Source organism: Acipenser ruthenus, chromosome 15, assembly GCF_902713425.1.
Source record: "Acipenser ruthenus chromosome 15, fAciRut3.2 maternal haplotype, whole genome shotgun sequence".
Classification (NCBI taxonomy): Eukaryota; Metazoa; Chordata; class Actinopteri; order Acipenseriformes; family Acipenseridae; genus Acipenser; species Acipenser ruthenus.
In genome coordinates this window covers 3,088,133-3,109,110 of record NC_081203.1, presented here as the reverse complement: position 1 = coordinate 3,109,110, position 20,978 = coordinate 3,088,133, and the positions used below count along the sequence as shown (strand labels likewise).

Sequence of the window (20,978 nt, the reverse complement as noted above, 5' to 3'; positions counted from 1 at the left end):
TTTGTTCAGGTCCCGAGGACCGCGCCGCACTTCTCTGCAGCTATTTGTTAAGTTCTAGTGTCACTCAAAAAAGACTGCGGACACGCCGTAGTCTTGAAAAAAAGTCAATTCAATGGAGAAATAAAACTGCACAAGGTGTGAGTTTTGCTGAATGCAAATGTGTGCGCATTTTACATGCGAGATGCCCCTTAAATACACAGCCTGGTGCAATTTGAATACAACACAATGTAGGTTAAACAGAAACACTGAGAACCCTGGATTAATATTCGTGTGGAAAACGTCACCGAAATGCGCGTATGACTCGCATCGAATCCTACCTACCCAGTGCATGAAGTTCAGCAAATTGAAAAACGGTTCCTCATAATAATTTACAGCTAAACTTGAGACTAGCGTGTACAGAACAACATCGGTTGTTACGTTGCCGGACAATGTATGCATACAGATTCTTATGGTGTGAATTTTTGGTTATCCCAAGCTGGAAAAGTGTCAATTTAATAAAAAAGTGTAATCACTTCCAATGACCACTAGAGGGCACCACAAGTAACTGAACCCAAGACAGCAATGGCTTCAGCCGACTGGGCTAAAATAAACTATAGAGGTAACCTACGGGTTTTAAGGGCCAGTCAGGAGTATCTCTGGTAAATGTTAACCAGATATACTGTCTGCAAAGTGCTTGCAGAATACATGGAAGAATGTGGGAGACACCCCTAATAGCGGTTGATTTAGTCACTCTGTATGCCTCCAGGATAAACCAGAGCTGTTTTTTGTTCTGGGATAACCCCTAACAATCCTGTGGGTTACCTTGGCAGTGTAACGGTGGAGTAACTGACCTCTAAGTGAGTGGTTTTACACCTGATGCAAACACCTACCCACCCCCAACTGCAACGCAACGCGCTGCGCTATTAAAAACCAAATCGTGGGCACAAGTATATCAAATACGGGTTCATTTTTTGTTTTGGAATTAAAACTACCTCGTGCCATTTGCATAACAGATACCATTGTTATCTTAAACTGTATCACTTTTTTTTAAGGTTATTTATTATTCCGAGTATAGTATTTTATTATGGTATTTTTTTAATCGTTGAGAAGGCGGTTATCGAGAGATCATTGGTTGCGTTCCCTGTCAATCATTGCAACCACGCCCACCCACGAGTGAGTGTGACGAACCGTTTCCTGTTCCAGAAACCGAGAAACTGTCCTTCATTTACCGGCGTCTCTTTTTTTAATCTTGCATCAACTGGAGAGGCGAGCGCCAAGTCAAATATATATACAGGGCTAATTCTTGTGAAATTCACAGCAATCCCGGAGATACGGAGTTTGGAATTGCGAGAAAGGGACACCCGAAAGCAATCTGAATCGGACTTTAGCTTTTCAGAAAGACAGATTGCACAGGGCAAGCGAATCCGGGTGGGCTAGCTGAGCGGGAGAGACCGAACAAGGGCGACGTAGACTCCAGCCAAATGAGTACAGAGGCACGGGATCTGCATAGCAAGAGGAGCTGCAAAACCGTGCACGATTAGATTATCTTGTATTTGTATTTAATATCTTGAATCATCGTCAAAACCATCTTTTAAATAGACACTGCGTTCTTTTCTTAACATTTTTTTTTAAACTCAAAGGAAACTGTTTTAATTTTGGTTTTGTTTTGGTGGATCGTTAAAAACACATATATTACATTTAGCGGATACCGGTTATGCAGAAGGAGAGATCGATCATTTCCCCCTTGCTAAGCGGAGTGTTCTGCCAATGCGGTTCGGACCCGGGCGGCGGAGGCGGCACCGCTGTCTCAGAACCTCACCAACACTGCAGCGACGCACACGCCAGTTCGGCAGAGTTCGGGTCCGGTTCCTGTGGCGGGGCGCTGTGTGGTGCTGGTACCGAACAGGAACACCGTCTCAAGGTTCTGTTTCAAGTGCTGGACGTCAACAAAGACGGGGGTATCTGTGTCAACGACTTGACCATCGGGCTGAAGAAGCTGGGAGTTCACCGGACTGAGAACGAACTGAGGGTAAGCTGCTAGTGAAGTCTGCGTTTTATTATATTCAATATCCATTACAATTCATACCGGCCAACGCTGTACTCGAACACATATAGAGTTAATATAAGCAACATGGCTTATTCCTAAATCGGTGTCGGTAAGATACATTGATGCCTTATTATGTATCCCATATGTTTTTAAAATCCTCAACTTTATTATTGAAAGCGTGACTCCAGTACTTAACTACAAGTGAAACAGACTGGTGTGTATTATATTGATATACAGGGCAGTGTTGGTTATTTCTGCGTCCGATGCGGGTAAGCAACCCCTTTGGAATTTCATCAAGGACCCCCAACAGAAACTGAAGTCCGGTAACAGCAGGAATTCCTATCCGGTAAATCCCCATGAGTGACGTCACTGTGTTCAATGCGTCAGCCTGGGACAGTGAGTCCGCCGTCTCTGTTATCATATTACTCATCTAGTCAGGCGAGGAGCTCAGTTATTCACACTGGTATGTACCTGCCTTTTTCGTTTCCTACCTGGTGATCAAACCGTGCTTTTAACTAGCAGCTGGGAAACAGTCTGTCCAGGGAGGGGGAGGGGGGAGGTCCGCAGGCCCTCTGAATGGAAGTTCACAGGAGGAGCAGAGGTCTGTGGAAAGTTTTCAGATCCCACAGGCTAACAGCGTCTCCTCCTAAACCTGACCCGAGATGAACCTGAGATACAGTCAGATTAGGAATGCAGTTAGGTGGTTTTCCTTGGTGGGGTAAAACCGTGGGGGACATTTTGTGCACATGGCCTTCTCTGAGAGACCCAGCTGCCTGTAGCAGTTTGTGGGGTTTGCATTTTACTTGAGTGAAGCAGCAGCTGAATAAAGGTCTCTTTCCATTGTGTGATTGGAACAGGCCTGTTTGTGCAGACCTCACAGCTGTACAGTCCCTTCTGTCAGCCCCCTGTCATTCACAAAAGGGTAGTGCGATAGAGCAGGCGTTGAGAGCACCAGGCGTCATTATCATTATGGGATGGATGTGTGTGAAAAGCACCAGCATTCAGGGATGGGAACAAGACTCCTATTGCACAGCAAGTTCACCCATGCCAGGTTTTCCTATGAGCTTGATTAGCCACAGTGTATAGGTATTATTATTATTATTATTATTATTATTTATTTCTTAGCAGACGCCCTTATCCAGGGCGACTTACAATTGTTACAAGATATCACATTATTTTTACATACAATTACCCATTTATACAGTTGGGTTTTTACTGGAGCAATATAGGTAAAGTACCCTGCTCAAGGGTACAACAGCAGTGTCCTCGACCGGGGATTGAACCCACGACCCTCCAGTCAAGAGCCCAGAGCCCTAACCACTACTCCACACTGCTGCCCTGTAACAAGCTCAGGTGTGTCTGATTAAAAACGCATAGCGAAACCAGGTGTGATGGGACTTATTCCCATCCCTGTGTGCGGCTCCTATTTCTTCCCTATTTATTGATTTCTTTTTAAATGATCATTGATCTTATTTTCTTAAGATCTCTTGGTAGGTTATCATTGTTTTCAGTCAGTGTAAAATGATTAAATATGGGTCAGTATTAGTTTGGTATTTGGTCACATGCTGTTCTGTTAAACACGCACTCACACACACACACACACACGCACACACACAAATCAAAGCATTTGTATTGCAAATTCCGATCTATCGTCAGTAGACGCTACTGCGGTTCCCACGGAAACGGTTTGCATGTATCTTAACCTGATTGCAAAGCAGGCTGGCGCCACAGGAATGTGCACTCGTTTTTCAAAACCCATTTGCATGGCTTCAGTCGCAGCATTTTGAGAGAGTTTGCGTTTTCCGAGCACGAACGCAGAACGTTTGTGTCGTTTTCTTTTGCATTTAATGATGTTGCATGACGGGGGTGATGCGTTGCTGGAGCTTTGGTTTGGAATGAGAGAATAGCGAGAGGGCAGGAAGGGATCAATCTAATACACCCCTCAGGAAGAAGCTATCAAACAAATGCCAAATTCAACAGCGCTTCCCTACAAATGATTGGATTGCTGCCAAGCTGTTTGTCTCTCGTTCGGCTTGCCCTGTTTCCTTCTCCAATCCCTCTGTCTGCAGTTGACGTGGCAGTAGCACATGTTTGCTGCTGCACAGGATTCCCAGTCTAGACTCAAGACCGGTATGCTCCTGTGATGAGGCAGAGTAAAACGCGACCCCTTTTTACTTTGGGGAAGATCAGTGCTAAACTGGTTAGCCTGATCAGAGCCCTGGGAAAGCTTCAGTAGAGCTGTGATTTAAAAGGTCTGTTTGTTTGTGAGCTGGTGATTTAACATCAGCATGATTCATGCTGTAATCCCCAGGGCTGTCCTGTCTTGATACGGAACACACTGTGCAGTACACAGACACAGGACTCCACCAATCACAGGAGAGCTATTCGATGCATCATTCATGGAACCGAAACCACATTCTACTGTATAATTAGAGCTGTGTTTTTGTCCCCACTGTAATTTCACGGTCTAAAAATAGGTATTTCAATCTATTTTATGATTGAACATATTTTTTAAAACATGTGAATTGATCAAACAAAATAAAAACAGAAATCAATGTAAAAATAAGACACTACATATTACACGGCAGTGGGTAAGTTTCCTGTAAATCGTGAAATCTGTGATAGCGTGACACAAATCCAGCCTTGTGGATCGGACGTCAACGTCGTGTTCCCTGAAGAGAGATGTTTTCAAAAGGGACATGCCTGCGTCCTCTCGTTCAGTGAACTGGTCAGCTATGCTGTGGAATCCAGAGAGATCTGCCTGATGATTCACCTCCAAACCTTTCACAACTGTCTGCCCAGCACAGTTCCACCGCCCCATGAAAACCCTGAAGCAATGCAGAGTTTGAAGCCATTGTTGATCATGGAAACATTCACGGCTGTTTCTGAAGCAAGCTGTCACCTGCTGCTGTAGTTCAGGGCCAGGCAAATCCTGAACGAACCTTTCCTGCTGTTCTCAGAGGTCAAGCTACTCCTGCAACTGTTTAAGAGCTGAAAACAAGTACAAGGTTCTAAGTAAGCGAGTTATTAGTTCAGTTTAGGGTCTAGTTAAGTAAATCAGCTGGAATGAAAACCAGCACACAGGGGGACCCCAGGACCAGGGTTGGGAAGTGCTGGTATAGACTCTGCAAACCCAAGCAGCTGTTTCACTTGCAATGGTAAATGAACCCAATCAACACCTGTGACTGCCCCCTGGTGGAGAGCTTATCCCATTAATGGGTACCCGCAGCACTGCAGTCATTGTAGTAGGGGGGCAGGCATAACTGAAACTGAGGGGGGGTGGAGATTGGACTGGATTGTGAGGGGCTTGCAATTCTAGTAGGGCATTTGAAGTTTAATTGACACGTCTGGATTTCCTTCCATGTCTACCTCCTGATCAAAGTGACTTGAATTGTGTTGCTGTAGTAAAGACTGATGCCTGCGGGTCCCGTCTCTCCCCGCATTGCTGTGGCCTTGTCCAGTTTCGTTTGCTGGGTTTGCTGCTGTGCTGTCGACCGGAAACCCCAAATCCACCCTCATAAAAACCCTGAAAGCACTCTCTGTTCATTCATTCCTTTATTGATGGTCTCTGACTTGCTAATGCAACCTCCCCTTTTTGTGCAGAGCACTCTGGGGGATTGGTAGTAGACAAACGCCCCCATGTGACGGACTCCAGCAGCCATGCGGTCCAGGCAGTACAGCCCTGTTGTCTGGCTAGTCTCGTCTCGGCAGTGCACCTCCTTGTGGCTAAAGAGGCTAAGCCATGCCTGTGTAGAATGTGACCCTTCAATTCGAAATCCTGTTTCATTCTTTGAAAAGTATCTGCCCGGGTTTCCTCTTTCCTACATGCCATGTGATTCTGGGATCGTTCTGCATCATTAAAAAATTAAAAAGATTCCAAATCTATGACTGCAGTACCTGGAGTCCGTGTCCCCCCCCCCCCCCCCACAAGGGGGCGCTCTTTGCTGTCTTTACAGCCTCATTTCTTTTTTCTTTCTTTCTCAGTGATACGGCTTGGAAAGTGACTGTTTTGTATTTCTGGTGTTCTTTATAAATGGGAGGAGACAGCAACCCTAAATGACTGGAGTTGGTTGGAGGAGTGACACAGGCAGCAATGCTGATGCTGTACAGCAGTGACTCTGCAGGGTTTAACTGTTTCTTTCTTTCATGTTCTGCCTAGTTCGCTATGCGGTAACACATTGTGTAAGTGCTGTCATTTATTCAGCTTTTTATCTTGTAAACGTGACGTTTACCCACTCCTGTCTGGACTAGATCAGCCAACGTATGAGGCTGGGAGCACTGCTGGGGAATATTGAAACAGACGGGCAACTGAAAAGCCACTGCTTCACAACGCACAGCATCCATCCCCCTCAGGGGAGACTGATGTGCGTTGCCACGGCGATGCATCCAGCCTAATGGAATAGCTGGGAGTCATCAATAACAGACTGCATAGAGAGAGAGAGAGAGAGAGAGAGCCCGAGAGACCCTTTTGGTGATAAGAAATCACCCAGCCAGCGCTTTCTAATTGGCTGGCCCTTACTAATGGACCTGTTAGTGTGGGCCTTTGCCATTGGCTGGGCCACAGCTGCAGTGAGGATGCAGTTTGATGTGCACTGCTTGCTTCCAGACGCTTTTTTTTGCTGCAATATTTCTTCTCCTGACTGGGCCAGGGCTCGCTGGGAACTCTCAGATCTCAAAGTGAATGCGTCTGAAAGTAACTGCGCAGGGAGAGAGAAAGAGGCAAAACCCGTAGCGAGATTCACACGAGCTGGTTACCTGGTGAGAGAAGGCTGCAGGTTGTATACATGTAATACTTGAAAAGTTTATCTAACTTGGTGCGAGTCTCCTTTACATGCCTAGCTTTCGTAAGATGCATATTGTTTTGGCTGCCTATTAAATAATATTGCAGCAGTATTAAGTTTGCTTTGCTCTGGCGTAGGTAGGTAGGTATTGATATAAGGCTGACGGGCTTTGATCTTGCTTTAAGTAAAGGTCCTGGCTGTGTTCAGTGATGTGGTTTGAAAGCTAGACATCGGATAAGGTACTTTTTTTGTTTCAGGGAGACGATTGCCGGCTCTAAAGCAGAAATTATTCACTTGGAGAAGTTTTTTTTTTTAGCATTGCTGCCCTGCATTGGTAATTAACAGTATTCCCTCCCCTTCCTCGCTCTGCGTTGCGTCCACGTTCCTCAGTGCCTGCCTCGAGGAGGGATGCTGCAGGCTGTGTGGGGGTTCCTCTCCCCGTGGATTTCGAGGGCTCCTCCCGCTGCGTCGTGCCAGGCTTCAGGTGGGGTTGAGCAGGATGCAGAGAAAGCAGCTGCTTCTCCCAGAGCCGGAGCGGCGGAATCGACAGCTAAGCCAGCCGGGGACAGCCCTGCGGGAGAGAAGAAACAAACCATACTGATAATGGTGGTGCCCACGGAGCTTCTGAAACAGGTACGACCGCCACAGACCTGGGCTCGGATCCACTTGAACCTGGGCTCACCCGCCTTAGTGTAATTACACCATATACTGTAACTCATCGATTTACACTTCAATTACGCCTTTGTCATTCGCTCGTTATTCACGTTTGGTGATCACCATACGTCAGTACCTGTGATATTTTATTGCTCGGTTATTTAGAATAAATAATGTTAGTATGCGTAGTGGTTTGCTTTTTAGTGCAATGGTAATTTAGAATTGTAATTAGTGCAGCATACTTGTAACTATCATTGGAATTGGAATTCCGGTAAGTAATGCTTCTGTAATTGTAATTACTTGACCCCCGGGTCTGACCAGCAGTGCAGATCTGCTCACTCGCTCGGTTTAAAGATGCTGTGCCCAATGCCACTTCAAATCCTCACGTGTGGCTGGAGGTGATCAGCCTCTATACCTTGAGAAGCCACAGCTGGATTATTGAGCATTTCGCAGACAGAATCGCCCTGAATTGCATCAGCCACCTATCTGGCCAGCCCAGGATTACCCTTAAAGAGGCGTGCTTGATGTAATCCAGGTGGTTTGCTGTAAAATACTCTACAAATCCCAGCAGGGTCTAGGGTGATGAAATCAAGCTCCAGGTCTGAGCCAAGCATCAACTGTAAATGATCCAGGACAAAGTTTTATAAAGTATTGCATAACCACAGTGAAACCAGTCCTGAAGGACGCCGAACAGTTTTATCCGCTTAAAACCGGTGACTTCAAGTGCGTTCGTCATTCACTTGCATTTTGAAGGGGAGTTACTGGCTGGTAAAACAAGTTATTTTGACTTTACAGTAAACTTTTAGTTTCTGTATGATCTTTTCTGTTGACCAGAAACAAATCCAATCTCCAATGCATTGAGAGGAGTGGAGCTCTTGTGCAGGGCTGCACAAAGCTGGCTGTTCCACTCCTGGTCTTTGTTCCAACCCTGTTCTGAATTGGTTAACTGAACCAGTTAAACCTCTATCCAGACCCTGAATTAGTTCTCTCGTGTTGCCTGTTAAACCTGGAGTGGAATGGCTGTGAAGGACCGTGATTGAACACCACCGCTCAGTACAGTAGATGGTCAATTAATCTGGCTGAGCGGATGGCTATGGTTGCGTGTGTGTGTGTGTGCGTGCGTTGTCTCAGGTGCTCCTGTGATAAGACGGATCGCTGGTTATTCTTGTACACAGACACCAACGCACACGCTCTGTTTTTCCAACGCCTGCTGTTGCACAATTTAGCATCGGCGGTCCATAAAACCTGGTAAACAAATATTTATTCAGTGGAGGATCAAAACAAAGGGCTGTGTCCCAGAATGGAAGTTGACCTTGGACCGGTGCTTTGTCATGAAGTTCAGATGGTACACATGTTGGTGTTTTTCTGCTGTTTAATCTTTACCTTGGTGCAGATGTCTGGAGGAGTGCTATCGGGTCCTGTTTGTTTTGTCCTTCCCTCGATTGGTACGTCTGTGCTATGGGGTCATGAACAACTAGGGGGGAAAAACACACTTTCTGATAAATAACACAGTCCTAGGACAGCAGACTAGAGCGTCATCTATTTGGACTCTATTCAACAGGTTTTGTTCAGGCTTGTTTTTCGAGTTGTTTTTTGATTAATTAAATCAAGATTAAACATTTTCAGCTGTGTTTTATTTTTTGAAGAGGGTTTATTTGTTAGTCAGTTACATTTGGCTTCAAATGAAACAGCGATGTAATTCATGTCTGAAATATCAATTCCAGTTCGGTGCTTAGCTCCAGGATCCCCAGTCACGCTGTTCAGGAATGTGCCTGGTGATCTGAGCCAGGGCATCCGCTGCGGCTCCCACAGCATCCCTCTGGAAGCTGCAGCTTGTGACTCCCTCGAAATAACATCCGAACTGGAGTCTGAGCTGCAAGCGAAGCCCGCGAGGCGTCCTGGCTGCCTGCTTTGACCTGCCCTGAATGCGGATCCCTCCTCAGCATCGGGTTACAAGACTCTCCAGAGCTGCGGGGAGGGGTGGAAATGTCCCTCGAATATTGAGGGAGGGAGAACAGCAAACTCCAAGGGGAAGCGCAGGTCCGCAATCTGGACAGAAAAGGCTGTCGGCTTGTTTAGCTTGAGTTGTCAAGCTCCATGTTTAAAGGGGACTGCCCCTTTCATATTAAATGTATTGCATGGTGTGTTTGAACACAGTGGAAAATCAAGCCCTGTGTCTATAAACAAGTTCAACTTCAGTGCAGGTTCAGTTTCGTGATGGTGATTTTTCAGCTCTCCCACGTATTTTCAGTGATTCAGTGCAACTCCCTGGTTGCATGTTTCATGTATTTAGACAGTGGGTGGAACTTCCCATAAGTTCCCAGGTATTGGAATTTATCAGAGAAATCTATAAGATAAATAAGACTCCCGTTGCATAGCGGTTTGATCCATTCCTGTTTTTAGTAGGAGTTTAATAAGACACACCTGAACTGGTTACCTATACGCTCTGTGGCTAATCAAGCTCGTGTTGAAACGTGGAACGGGTGAATCTGCTATGCAATAGGAGTCTTATTTCCGTCCCTGAATACCATCTAAATAAAGACAACGCCATCTGAATTAAAAAAAACGACTGCTAATACTGGTTTTGTTTGTTGTATCATTTCAAAGATGAGAAACAATATTGGTTCCTCCATTAAACCCGTCTGCAATTCTATTATCGCTGTAATATGAGCTCTTCCCTGGACAGCCACCAATTTCAACCAGAAAGGGTTAAAACGGAGACCACGTGTGCCTTCCACATTACGTAAGAGGAGAGTCTGTAGTGATGTCAAGAAAAAAGGAGTGTATTGGTTTTTAACCAATGAAAAGGCAGCATTAGGGTGACGCATTCGGGGCGGGGCCAATAGAACCAAAGAACACATGTGTCAGAAGGCATTTGCCGGCATTTAAGATCAAGCGGCGCTGAGAAGAGCGAGAGAAGGCATCTGTTATCTCTATTTTTTTTTTTTTTAATATATATATATTATCTATTTATTTATATTTAAGAGCGTCGAATATTATTTTGAAATGCTGTGCCTGTGCCTTTACGTGCCCCTCCCGAACGCGGCTCAAACGGAGTTTGAATACTTTGAATCGGAAGGACTTCCTTCCGAGCTCAAGTCGTTTTTCACCAGGCTGAGTGTGTTCGCTCCTTCCGAGGAACTGACTGCCTATCGAAAGTGGAGACGGGTAAGAAGCTCGATGTTTGGTGTGTGCGTTTTTCTCGTGGAGTGAGTGGGATCTGTCCACTGTGTAGGTGGTGCGCGATCTCTGCTTGTAAATACTGGTATTCTTTCCAAGAAACGGGAAGAGGATGTGAAAATTGAAAAAAACAGATTCCCCCATTGAGAGAGCTGTCCTTTTAATGTATCTACCGATACAGATAACTGGTGTTTAATCATCTCAAACTGTGCTCTTTATGTCTGTTACATTTTAAAACCTGGGCTGGGTGGCAACGTTCGTTACTTATGTAAATCTCTATAGAAAAGCTATTTTAAACGGCTGATCTCTGACATTGATTGGCTCGTTATCTGATATAATAAAACGGAAGGAATGAGCAGTTCTAACCTCTGGCAAGAGCAATATTTATTTAACCAAACAATTTAAATCTATTTAAGGTGTATATTTGAATTGTTCACTCGTATCTGTAATTATCTGTTAAATTCATTCCAGCGTTAAATCCCAAACGGCTGTTTTGTGCAGTGTGTGGCTGGACTTGGGATCAATCTTCACACACTGTGTAACTCTTAATCTTCAAGTTCATTGCCGGCTCATGTAGACACACCTCCCACTGTGTCAATTGATACCCTTTGACAACTGGGATGGGAATATGGGAGGAACAGTGTAACGCACTCTGCTCATGTGATGCAGGTACAGTGTAACGCACTCTGCTCATGTGATGCAGGGACAGTGTAACGCACTCTGCTCATGTGATGCAGGTACAGTGTAACGCACTCTGCTCATGTGATGCAGGGACAGTGTAACGCACTCTGCTCATGTGATGCAGGGACAGTGTAACGCACTCTGCTCATGTGATGCAAGGACAGTGTAACGCACTCTGCTCGTGCTATCGTCTCTGGTTACTGCCTGGACTCTGATATTTATCCTCCTCCTGATTGCCTGCTGTGCTGCTCAAAGTTCAGCCACATGCAAATATTTCTCAGGTAGTGAGTCATACTCCGCTGGTTAAAAAAATAAAATAAAAGTGATCATCTCAAATGAGGTTCAGGGATGGCAATAAGACTCCCATTGCATCGCAGTTTGATCCATTCCTGGTTTTACTATGAGTTGAATCAGACACACCTGAGCTTGTTACCTATACACTGGGGCTAATCAAGCTCATAGTAAAACCTGGAATGGGTGAAACTGCTCTGCAATAGGAGTCTTATTCCCATCCCTGTGACAGAGTTTGCTGTTGCTCTCTGTGCGCCCCGCTGTGTTCATTCGTGCAACGTGGACATAGATCCTAAGGCGGTCACGTGCTGTGGAGCTGTGTTTAATGGTGTGGAAGTCGTATTGTACACATTATCTCCTCGTCTGTGATTTGCACTTTGTCCTGAGGTGAGGTGGATTCACTTGTGAGCCCTCCATGCCTGCACCCGGGCGAGCGTGGAGATGCAGGATTCAGCTTGCTGGTTCTGGTTCACAGGGGTTGCAAAAGCAACTGAAACCTGTACACAAGGAAACTACTTGAGGTTGTGCAGGGTTAGAGATTAACTGAGAGACGATTGATATTATTGATGGAAACTGAATTGTGCGAGCCTGCCTGTTCATGTCAAAGATGTTTTGTTTTAGCAGCACAGCTAACATATTTTATTTTTGTTGTTCCAGAAAATCTTGAAGGCTGGCGACAAGGATCTGGACGGCCAGCTGGACTTCGATGAGTTTGTTCACTACCTCAGAGACCACGAGAAGAAGCTGAGACTGGTCTTCAAGAGTCTGGACAAGAAGAACGACGGTGAGGAGCAAATATATTTATATATGAAATCCTTTTGTGGGGGTCGTTGGGGACCTTTTAATAGCTGTGTGTTTTTTGTCCATAGACAGCTTTATTTCTCATATTCAATACTCGACTTTTTTGTTTTCGTTCCCAGGTCATATCGACTCTCAGGAGATCATGCAGTCCCTGCGAGACCTCGGAGTCAACATCTCCGAGCAGCAGGCAGAAAAAATCCTGAAGAGGTAGGTTAAGAGCTGTGGTGTGCCGGTCTACCGAATGTCACGTTTAGGGGAGTGTCCTTCTGTATTGTCTTCATGGTGTGGTCCCTCTCTGTCTCTCTCTCTTTACTGGCCAGATTGAACTGCAGTAAAACCCCAGAGTAATGTGGGGTTTATTAAATGAGGCTGAACAAGAAATGCACCCCTTTTCAAAAATGAATGTGTAACGGGTCAAATTCTCAGTTCGAATCGTGCAATAAAAAATGAGAGCTCTCTTGCTCGGGCTGCATGAGGATTCAAACGTATGGCAATACCAGCATTCTCTTCATGCACCTGATTAGAGTTTTCCCCCCCAGAATTAACCTTCCTGAGGCACTTCTATAGCTAGGTGTAGAGACGAGACTCCCATTGCAAAGCAGTTGGAGCTGTTCCAGGTTTTGCACTGAGCTTAAGTTGCACCCACGCCTGTGTTCTGTGCAGTATGTGTGATTCACATGCGATTGCTGTGCAGTGGGAGTCTCGCAGGTCAGTAGCAGTGCCTCTGCTTGTGTTGAGTAATGGCTTGTCTCTGTCGGTCTGTGCTTCTCCGACGCCTCTTCCTCTCGTTTCTCTTGCCTGTCTCAGAATAAGGAAGGGTCAAGTCTGGTCCCCTGTTACTTAGTAAGTAATTCTTTGTGCTTGTCCATTTCAAACTCCACTGTCTGTGAAACCCTTGCATCATTTATTATTATTTATGACTTTTAGTTTTTGTTATCCATCTCCCCAGATCGTCCATGCCAAACTGTTTGCTCTTGCATGTGATTTCTCTGTAACAATCCGTCCTGGTTCCTGATTTCTAATTAGTTTTTGTTTCTCTTCCACAGCATGGATAAAAATGGTACAATGACAATAGACTGGAACGAATGGAGAGATTACCATCTTTTGCACCCGGCTGACAACATTCCTGAGATCATCCTGTACTGGAAACACTCCACAGTAAGTACAGGGAGCGAATACCCGAGGCTGTGAACTGCAGGCAATACCTGCACAAAGCTCTGTGCATAGACCTAGTGCTGGAGACAAATATACTCGTACACCATCAGCTAAAATGTAGGTGTCTAGCATGTGATAGGATCCTACTTAATCCAAACAGAGCTGGCATGAGAAAAAAATAAAAAAGGGTTGGGTTTTAAAAATAGATGTCCCAGGAATCTCCCTACAGTACATCGTGAACCTGGACGTGGGTCAGTGTGTGGGGTTGTCTGGGGCACGGGTGGTGCTATGTATAGGATACAGTTATCCGTCGCTGCTGACTGAATCTCTGTACTGTCACCTGACCCAGCGTTTAATGTCAGGGAACATTGAGGCTTAAATCATTCAACCCGATGTGCTGTCGTTTTCAGAGCTGCTGTCTAATTTTAAACCCGGGCGGTCGTAAACATCCCTTTTAATAATCACACGGTTAAGCTATTGCTTGTGATGCATTCCGATCTAAAAGAGAAGCCTGAAGGGTGTCGTGTGCAGACAGATCTCATCTGGAATGATCTGGTTTTTATATACAGTACGGAACGCAGTGACCTGTTTTCATACTTGCATAATCTGCAGTGTGTGTGTGTGCTTGCACTTTATCCTTTCGAAGTTTGTTGCATATGGAAGAAGGGGAGTTTTTTTTTTTAAAAGACAGGGGTCCCTGTTTGTCTTTAACATGTATTCTTCAGTTTGCATTGAAGTCGGGGTGTAATAATTACCTTGTATTAACCAGCCCTGTGTTTGACAAGCAAGCCCCATTGCCAGGCACGTTTCCACATGTAGTTCGTCACGAATCAAGGACACCGTTTGGATTTCTCAAGCCCTGTAAATACCACAGTTGGCACATCCGATAAAAATCGATTTCAGGGGTTAACTCGGCAAGTCAATTAAATGAATCCATCGTTCCCCCAGCTCAACTAAAAAGCTGCAAACACCCAGACTCTAATCATTTGTATTATTTTATTCTACATGTTTAAATCCAGAATGGACAACCTTGGATTTCATTTGGTTGAATAAAAAAATAATAATAATAATCTGCTGCCTCCAGTGCAGAAAGACAATCCCACTGCAGGACTTGTAGTTCTGGAAGCTGGCTCTAGTCCAGACTGCAGAAGGACACACTGTCTCTCTCCAGCACTTCCATAAAGGCACAGTTTTACAACAGCATGAAATGATGATGCAATGTTCAATTAATGTTGCATTGCAAAACAAATGCATACCAGTCATTTTTTTACATATCATGAGGTTGCATTTAGCATTTGTTATATTCTAATCGTATAAGAATTCGACTACATTACATTTTTGGTACCAAGTGCTTAAATTAACAAATTTTACAATCTCGTTCTGGAGATTTTTTTATTTTTTTTGCCCGGAGCTGTAAATGTTAATTTAATGGAGATTAAGAGATTTGTTGCACAATGGTGCGTTAGTCCTTGAACAGTGACCAAACTCATTCTCTGGTACTGTAAATATCTGACCTACTTGCAAAGAAATCGCTGCCAGATACTAGATATAATATTGTGACCTAGTCAGAGATTCATTTGGGACTCCCATTGCATAGCAGTCTGAGCCAATCCAGGTTTTCCCACGAGCCTCAATAGAAAGCTACCTGTATAAAAACGTGTGGGTGGTGTAGCTCAGCTTTTCTGTATTGTATTAACAGACGAAGCATGGAAAGAGTTTCTAATGCGCTCCGTTCTTTCTCCAGATATTTGACGTCGGTGAAAGCCTGACAGTGCCCGATGAGTTCACCGCGGAGGAGAAGCAGACCGGGATGTGGTGGCGACACCTAGTGGCGGGAGGGGGTGCAGGCGCAGTGTCCCGGACCTGCACGGCCCCTCTCGACAGACTCAAAGTGCTAATGCAGGTATGTTCTGCCTCTTGAAAATAGCCGCATTGTGGCACCATGGTAGAAAGGCATGCTTTAACAAGGGGCCTCTGTATTTATATAGTTTTTTTGTATTCCAACAACGTTTTGACTAGTTTCATAGCCAGCACTCAACTATCCCTGGTGTGTAAAGAGTGTTCCATTTAGCTTTGCAGTCACGTAATAGAACATTGCCCTGCTGCTGGACTTGCATATCCCAGTGTTGCAATGCCTGTTTCCCCAACGGCTGTAAACGGTTCCAGTTGATCGAGCCTCTCTGGTCACGGAGTTCAGCACGGCCAGCCTTGGCCAATCACAGCGTGGGGGAAGGGGTACTCCTGTCACCCAGATCCTGTGCATGCGTCCGATTGGCTCGTTGCAGAGTGGGTGTGCGCAGGGTGTTTCAGCAACGAGAGTGTTGTGTGCTCATCGGGAGCGGTGCCAGACTGACGTCCGCACTGTTAGTCAAAATATTCTGGCAGCAGTAGGGTACGCAAAGTGGGCCAACAAAGTTTAAAAACAGTTTAGCCTTTGTCCTACACAGACAGTGGACCGGTTGACCTCATTGATTCATCACCTTTTTGTGCAATTTTACTTCCAAAAAATCAAAATGTTTGAATCATGAAATTGTGCGTGTAATTCAATAGTTGTATTCATTTTTTTTCTTATTATTTTTAGGTGCACGGTTCCAGGAGCAGCAACATGTGCATAGTGGGTGGATTCACGCAGATGATCCACGAGGGAGGAGTCCGGTCTCTGTGGCGAGGGAACGGCATTAACGTCGTGAAAATCGCACCGGAGACGGCGATCAAGTTCATGGCCTACGAGCAGGTACAGAACAGAAGACCGTCCCTGCTATTGTCTTTTTAAGGCAGTTCTGAGTTTCCATTCACAGTTTCGCAAACGCTTCATGGTTTTTAAAAGCATGCAAGTCATCGAACGACCAGGTCTCATTTTTCTTGTTCATCTGCAGATAAAGCGCTTGATTGGCACTGATCAGGAGACCCTGGGAATCCTGGAGCGGTTCGTCGCTGGATCGTTAGCTGGTGCGATTGCTCAAAGCAGCATCTACCCCATGGAGGTAAGAAGACCTTTCTAAGATTACAGCGTCTGCTGTCTAATCCCTGCAAGCAAACGAGGAGGGATCAGTACATTGAAATTAAGCTGTGGTGCAAACTTTGAAAGCTTTCATCTCTGTTCTTGAAGATTTAACTAAAATTGGAAGGAAATGCTTTTTTCAGTCGTGCTAACCCTTGACTGACTTTGTACTTGACTGCGGTGGACTTTCTTCACTGCTGTGCTTTATAAAAACTTAGTATCCATGAATATCCGTGGCTTTTAAAATAGTCTGATCCGCCTTCTTCTAAGCTGTAGCTTTTGAAGTTAACAGACAGCGCAGTTTGACAGTGCTTGGCTTCGTTGTTATTCCGCAGGTGCTGAAGACCAGACTGGCTCTGAGGAAGACCGGGCAGTACTCTGGAATCGCAGACTGTGCAAAGAGGATTTTCCAGAAGGAGGGCTTCCGGGCGTTCTACAAGGGATACGTTCCCAACATACTGGGGATCATTCCATACGCTGGCATCGACCTGGCGGTGTACGAGGTTGGTAGAAAACCCAACGCCCATTTTATTGATCTGCTGTTTTAAATGTGTAATATTAAATTGATTTTTAGTTTTCCGTTCCAGGGCTTGGTAATAACCTCTTTTCCCCCTTGATTTTCTTCAGACATTGAAGAATTCCTGGTTGCAGAATTACGCCACAGACAGCGTGAATCCCGGGATGTTTGTGCTCCTGGCTTGCGGGACAGCTTCCAGCACCTGTGGACAGCTGGCCAGTTACCCCCTTGCGCTGGTGAGGACGAGAATGCAGGCACAAGGTAAACATCCAGAGGGGCTACTCCTGGCTATTCAAACACACGGCATGCAGAGTGAAGTTTCATTTCACTAGTTTCTCAGGGGTAATGCATTTGGAATAGCCTTTAATTAAAGCACCTTGCTGCTTAGCCCAAGCAACATCCTCCATATGGAGGAATTTGTTTAAATACTGCTTTCGTAAATTTGCTAGCGATACTAAAGCAAGTTTTTTTTTGTAGCGACGCTTGAGGGAGCTCCTCAGATGTCCATGTCGGGGCTCTTCAGGCAGATTGTGAGGACGGAGGGGGTTGCAGGACTGTACCGAGGCTTGGCCCCCAACTTCATGAAGGTCATCCCGTCGGTCAGCATCAGTTACGTGGTGTACGAGAATCTGAAGATGACCCTGGGGGTTCAGTCTCGGTGACGAGGAGAGACTGAAATGTGACGACACTGGGACTGAAGAATCTCGGGCAATGGGACTCCGGGCTGCATGGTCATCTCATTCTGTGAATGCCTGAAAACACTAGGAAAATGCTACTGAACTGTAGCAACAATCTTTCAGTGTGAGACGCAAGAACCTGGGGGAAGCTGCTGTGTACACTTTGATTTACTCGGAAGTGGTGCTAAAAGGGGCAAAAGATGCAGCCAAAATGCAGGCGCAGATTCAAAAACTAAAGTTGTGCTAGTCTGAAAACGAACATCAATAGAAAACAAATTAAATAACGAGCAGGGACCAAAAAGATGTCCACTTTTGGCCCACTTCCAGATTGCTGCTGCAGAAACACGGATACATATCCAAAAAGCTAGAGCTTTCATTGAGAACAAAATGTGAAGTGTGTGTGTGATCAGAAACTCCCCTCCCCTTGGCAACTTGTTACACCTCTATCGAGCAGGAGGCATGATGGGATACTGGAGGTTTCTGCCTACCTGCACAGCTTCAAAAGAAAAACTTCCTATACTTGTGTGCTTTTTAATTTATTTTTATTTGAGTTTTTTTATTTTTTTTAATTGTGCACGACTTGCTTTATCTTGTTTTTAGTGTTTTCCTGTTATGATCACAAGGGGCTTGTTATTTTGTGTTCCAGCTCTAACACCGTTCAGTCCAGTCACTGCTCGTGAGGTTTACATGTTTTGCTGTTTTTTTTTTTTTGCTTCTTAAACAAGCTAATCTTTCCTCTAATGGAACCAAAACTGTATACTACTTGAAGAGGAAAAAGCTTAAAACTTGCACACGTTATTATTTTTGTATTTTCTTTTTTACTTTCTTTTAAAGCTGTGCAGGTAGGAAGCGAGTGTCTTACACACTGAGCTGTCTTAATGAAGAACGAATCAGAGTTGTTTTAAAGTGTCATTTATTTTTATATGTCTCATACAGTGCTAACCAGATATATTTATTTCGAGAGAAAACATTGTACGTTCTATAAGTTTTGCATGTTATATATATATATATATTTAAATACATGTTCAGTGCTCCTTTTCGAATCGGGTTGCTTTTGTTTCTGAATCGGGTGACTGGAATGATGAGATCTGCTTCTCTTTTGTGTAATTGTCTGGCAAAGAGATATATTATAGACGCAGCATTCAGAAACTAGAGGCAATCGAGGAAGGGTTTCTCGCTTTCATATTTATTTAAAGAACTGAAATGGTCTTATGTGTACAAATTTCTTTTTTTTTTGTGTTTAACATTGATTGTGAAAGATAGAATGAGGCTTGAGTGTGTTTTTTTTTTTTTTTAAATGTATGTTTTATGTGTGACCAAACTGTGTTTGTGTAATGTGTGTGTGTGTGTGTGTATCTAATTAACCATATGCCCTTGAAAAAAGAAAGGCTTAAGCTGAGAGAACACGCTTCAGGAACAGAGGCTTGAAACCTGGTTCCAGGAGACTCGGAGACCTAGTGTGAGAGAATTTTGCTGTATTATTATTATTATTAGTTTATTTAGCAGACACCTTTATCCAAGGCGACTGTGTGAACTATGCATCAGCTGCAGAGTCACTTACGCCTATGTCTCACCCAAAAGACGGAGCACAAGGAGGTCAAGTGACTTGCTCAGGGTCACACAGTGAGTCAGTGAGTGAGCCGGGATTTGAACCGGGGACCTCCTGGTTACAAGCCCTTTTCTTTAACCATCGGACCACACAGCCTCCCCTGGTGTGTCGTGCACTGGCCTGAATCCTAGTCTCCTGAAATCAAGTTCCAAGCCACAAAGTGGCTTTGTGTTCATGCCGCTTCAGTAAGTATTTCTCATGGAAACAGCCTTACTGTGTGTGCTGTGGAGAGCGTGTTAACGTCGCCTGCCGGCTGGGTTCTGTGTGACAAAGTATTTGGATGTGAAGTGATGTTAAGGAAGGGGTCAGGAGACAGGAATGATGGGGATGCATTTTGAATCTCAGGGATGTATGAATGCAGAAACTGGGACTCCTGTTTAATGGAAAGAAAATTGCACTTATTAAAAAAAGGTCTTGTTTTAGACGCTGCTTTTGAACGGTAGGTAGTTCCTATCTCGTTGTTTTTGTTTTGTGTTCGGTCTGTTAACTTGCAGTATAAAACGTTCAGAATCCAACTGTTACAATACACACTAAAACAAAGACTGTTCTGACTTTGTGCATATTCTTGAAGGATTTTTTTTTTTTTTTTCATGTGGTTTTAGAGATGTCTGTAGCGTTCAGTTCTAAACGCTGGTTCAGTTGCAGGACATTTATTCATCATGTGATATGAACAAGGACTGCCTCGGTTCGGAGCGTGTAACAGCGCTGGGAGTCCTGCCCTGTCCTCTCATCTGTATGTAGCTACACCTATGCAGTGGTAAAATGATGAGCAATAAAAATGATTGAGCATTAGAATGAAGAGTGTTTATTTTTCATTAAGGTTAGAGTTATCTTGTCCATAAATGTTCGTTTCTTCTCTCTCTCTCTCTCTCTCTCTCTGTCAACATAAACTATCACAAATGTCAGCCCGACTTAGAAATTGTAATGCAACTGGAGCCAAGATCAATGCAGCAATGTGTTTTGCGTTTTAACAAAAAGTAAAAAAAAAATAATAATTCTAAATAACTTGTCATGCTATAGAATAAGAATTTAATGAATGTAATACAAACATGTTTGTTGAAATTGGGAACAGCTTTCGAAATAAAGTTTTCTCTGAATCTCAACTGTTTTGTTTTCTTTTTACTACTGTGAATTCATAAATCTGTCATTTACTAAAACAGTATCATTAGTAGAAAAACGTTTTTCAACACCTGATAGTTTGTCGGCTAACGTTTGCACACTATACCTGATGTAGGTGTCTGAGTTTGTTTTGCTAACAGGGTAAAGAGAGTCAGGTTGTTCTCTATACCTGATGTAGGTGTCTGAGTTTGTTTTGCTAACAGGGTAAAGAGAGTCAGGTTGTTCTCTATACCTGATGTAGGTGTCTGAGTTTGTTTTGCTAACAGGGTAAAGAGAGTCAGGTTGTTCTCTATACCTGATGTAGGTGTCTCTGAGTTTGTTTTGCTAACAGGGTAAAGAGAGTCAGGTTGTTCTCTATACCTGATGTAGGTGTCTGAGTTTGTTTTGCTAACAGGGTAAAGAGAGTCAGGTTGTTCTCTATACCTGATGTAGGTGTCTGAGTTTGTTTTGCTAACAGGGTAAAGAGAGTCAGGTTGTTCTCTATAC

The 20,978-nt window shown here is 44.3% G+C and overlaps 1 protein-coding gene across 4 annotated transcripts; it reads left to right on the top strand.

The window, feature by feature from the left end:
* The first annotated feature begins 1,123 nt into the window (after positions 1 to 1,123).
* On the top strand, positions 1,124 to 20,476 carry LOC117421832 (calcium-binding mitochondrial carrier protein SCaMC-2-B). Of its 4 annotated transcripts, XM_058986852.1 has the most exons (11): positions 1,124 to 2,008; positions 12,271 to 12,397; positions 12,534 to 12,621; positions 13,222 to 13,257; positions 13,461 to 13,572; positions 15,314 to 15,472; positions 16,151 to 16,303; positions 16,446 to 16,553; positions 16,906 to 17,073; positions 17,198 to 17,348; positions 17,565 to 20,476. In XM_058986852.1, the coding sequence occupies exons 1-11, from the start codon at positions 1,694 to 1,696 to the stop codon at positions 17,747 to 17,749; spliced, it is 1,602 nt and encodes a 533-aa protein (XP_058842835.1). In that variant the 5' UTR covers positions 1,124 to 1,693; the 3' UTR covers positions 17,750 to 20,476. The 4 variants fall into 4 exon arrangements, with proteins under 4 accessions (XP_058842835.1, XP_058842833.1, XP_058842834.1 ...); XM_058986850.1 differs by lacking the exon at positions 13,222 to 13,257 and having other exon boundaries at positions 1,220 to 2,008; XM_058986851.1 differs by lacking the exons at positions 1,124 to 2,008; positions 13,222 to 13,257 and adding an exon at positions 7,163 to 7,440.
* The last annotated feature ends 502 nt before the right edge of the window (positions 20,477 to 20,978 follow it).

What these genes read in the sequence shown, in the direction of transcription:
- LOC117421832 (XM_058986852.1), top strand. Translation starts at nt 1,694, where the DNA reads ATGCAGAAGGAGAGATCGATCATTTCCCCCTTGCTAAGCGGAGTGTTC. An exon ending in GGACTGAGAACGAACTGAGG is followed by an intron (nt 2,009 to 12,270) that starts GTAAGCTGCTAG and finishes TTGTTGTTCCAG; the next exon opens with AAAATCTTGAAGGCTGGCGA. An exon ending in TCGACCTGGCGGTGTACGAG is followed by an intron (nt 17,074 to 17,197) that starts GTTGGTAGAAAA and finishes GATTTTCTTCAG; the next exon opens with ACATTGAAGAATTCCTGGTT.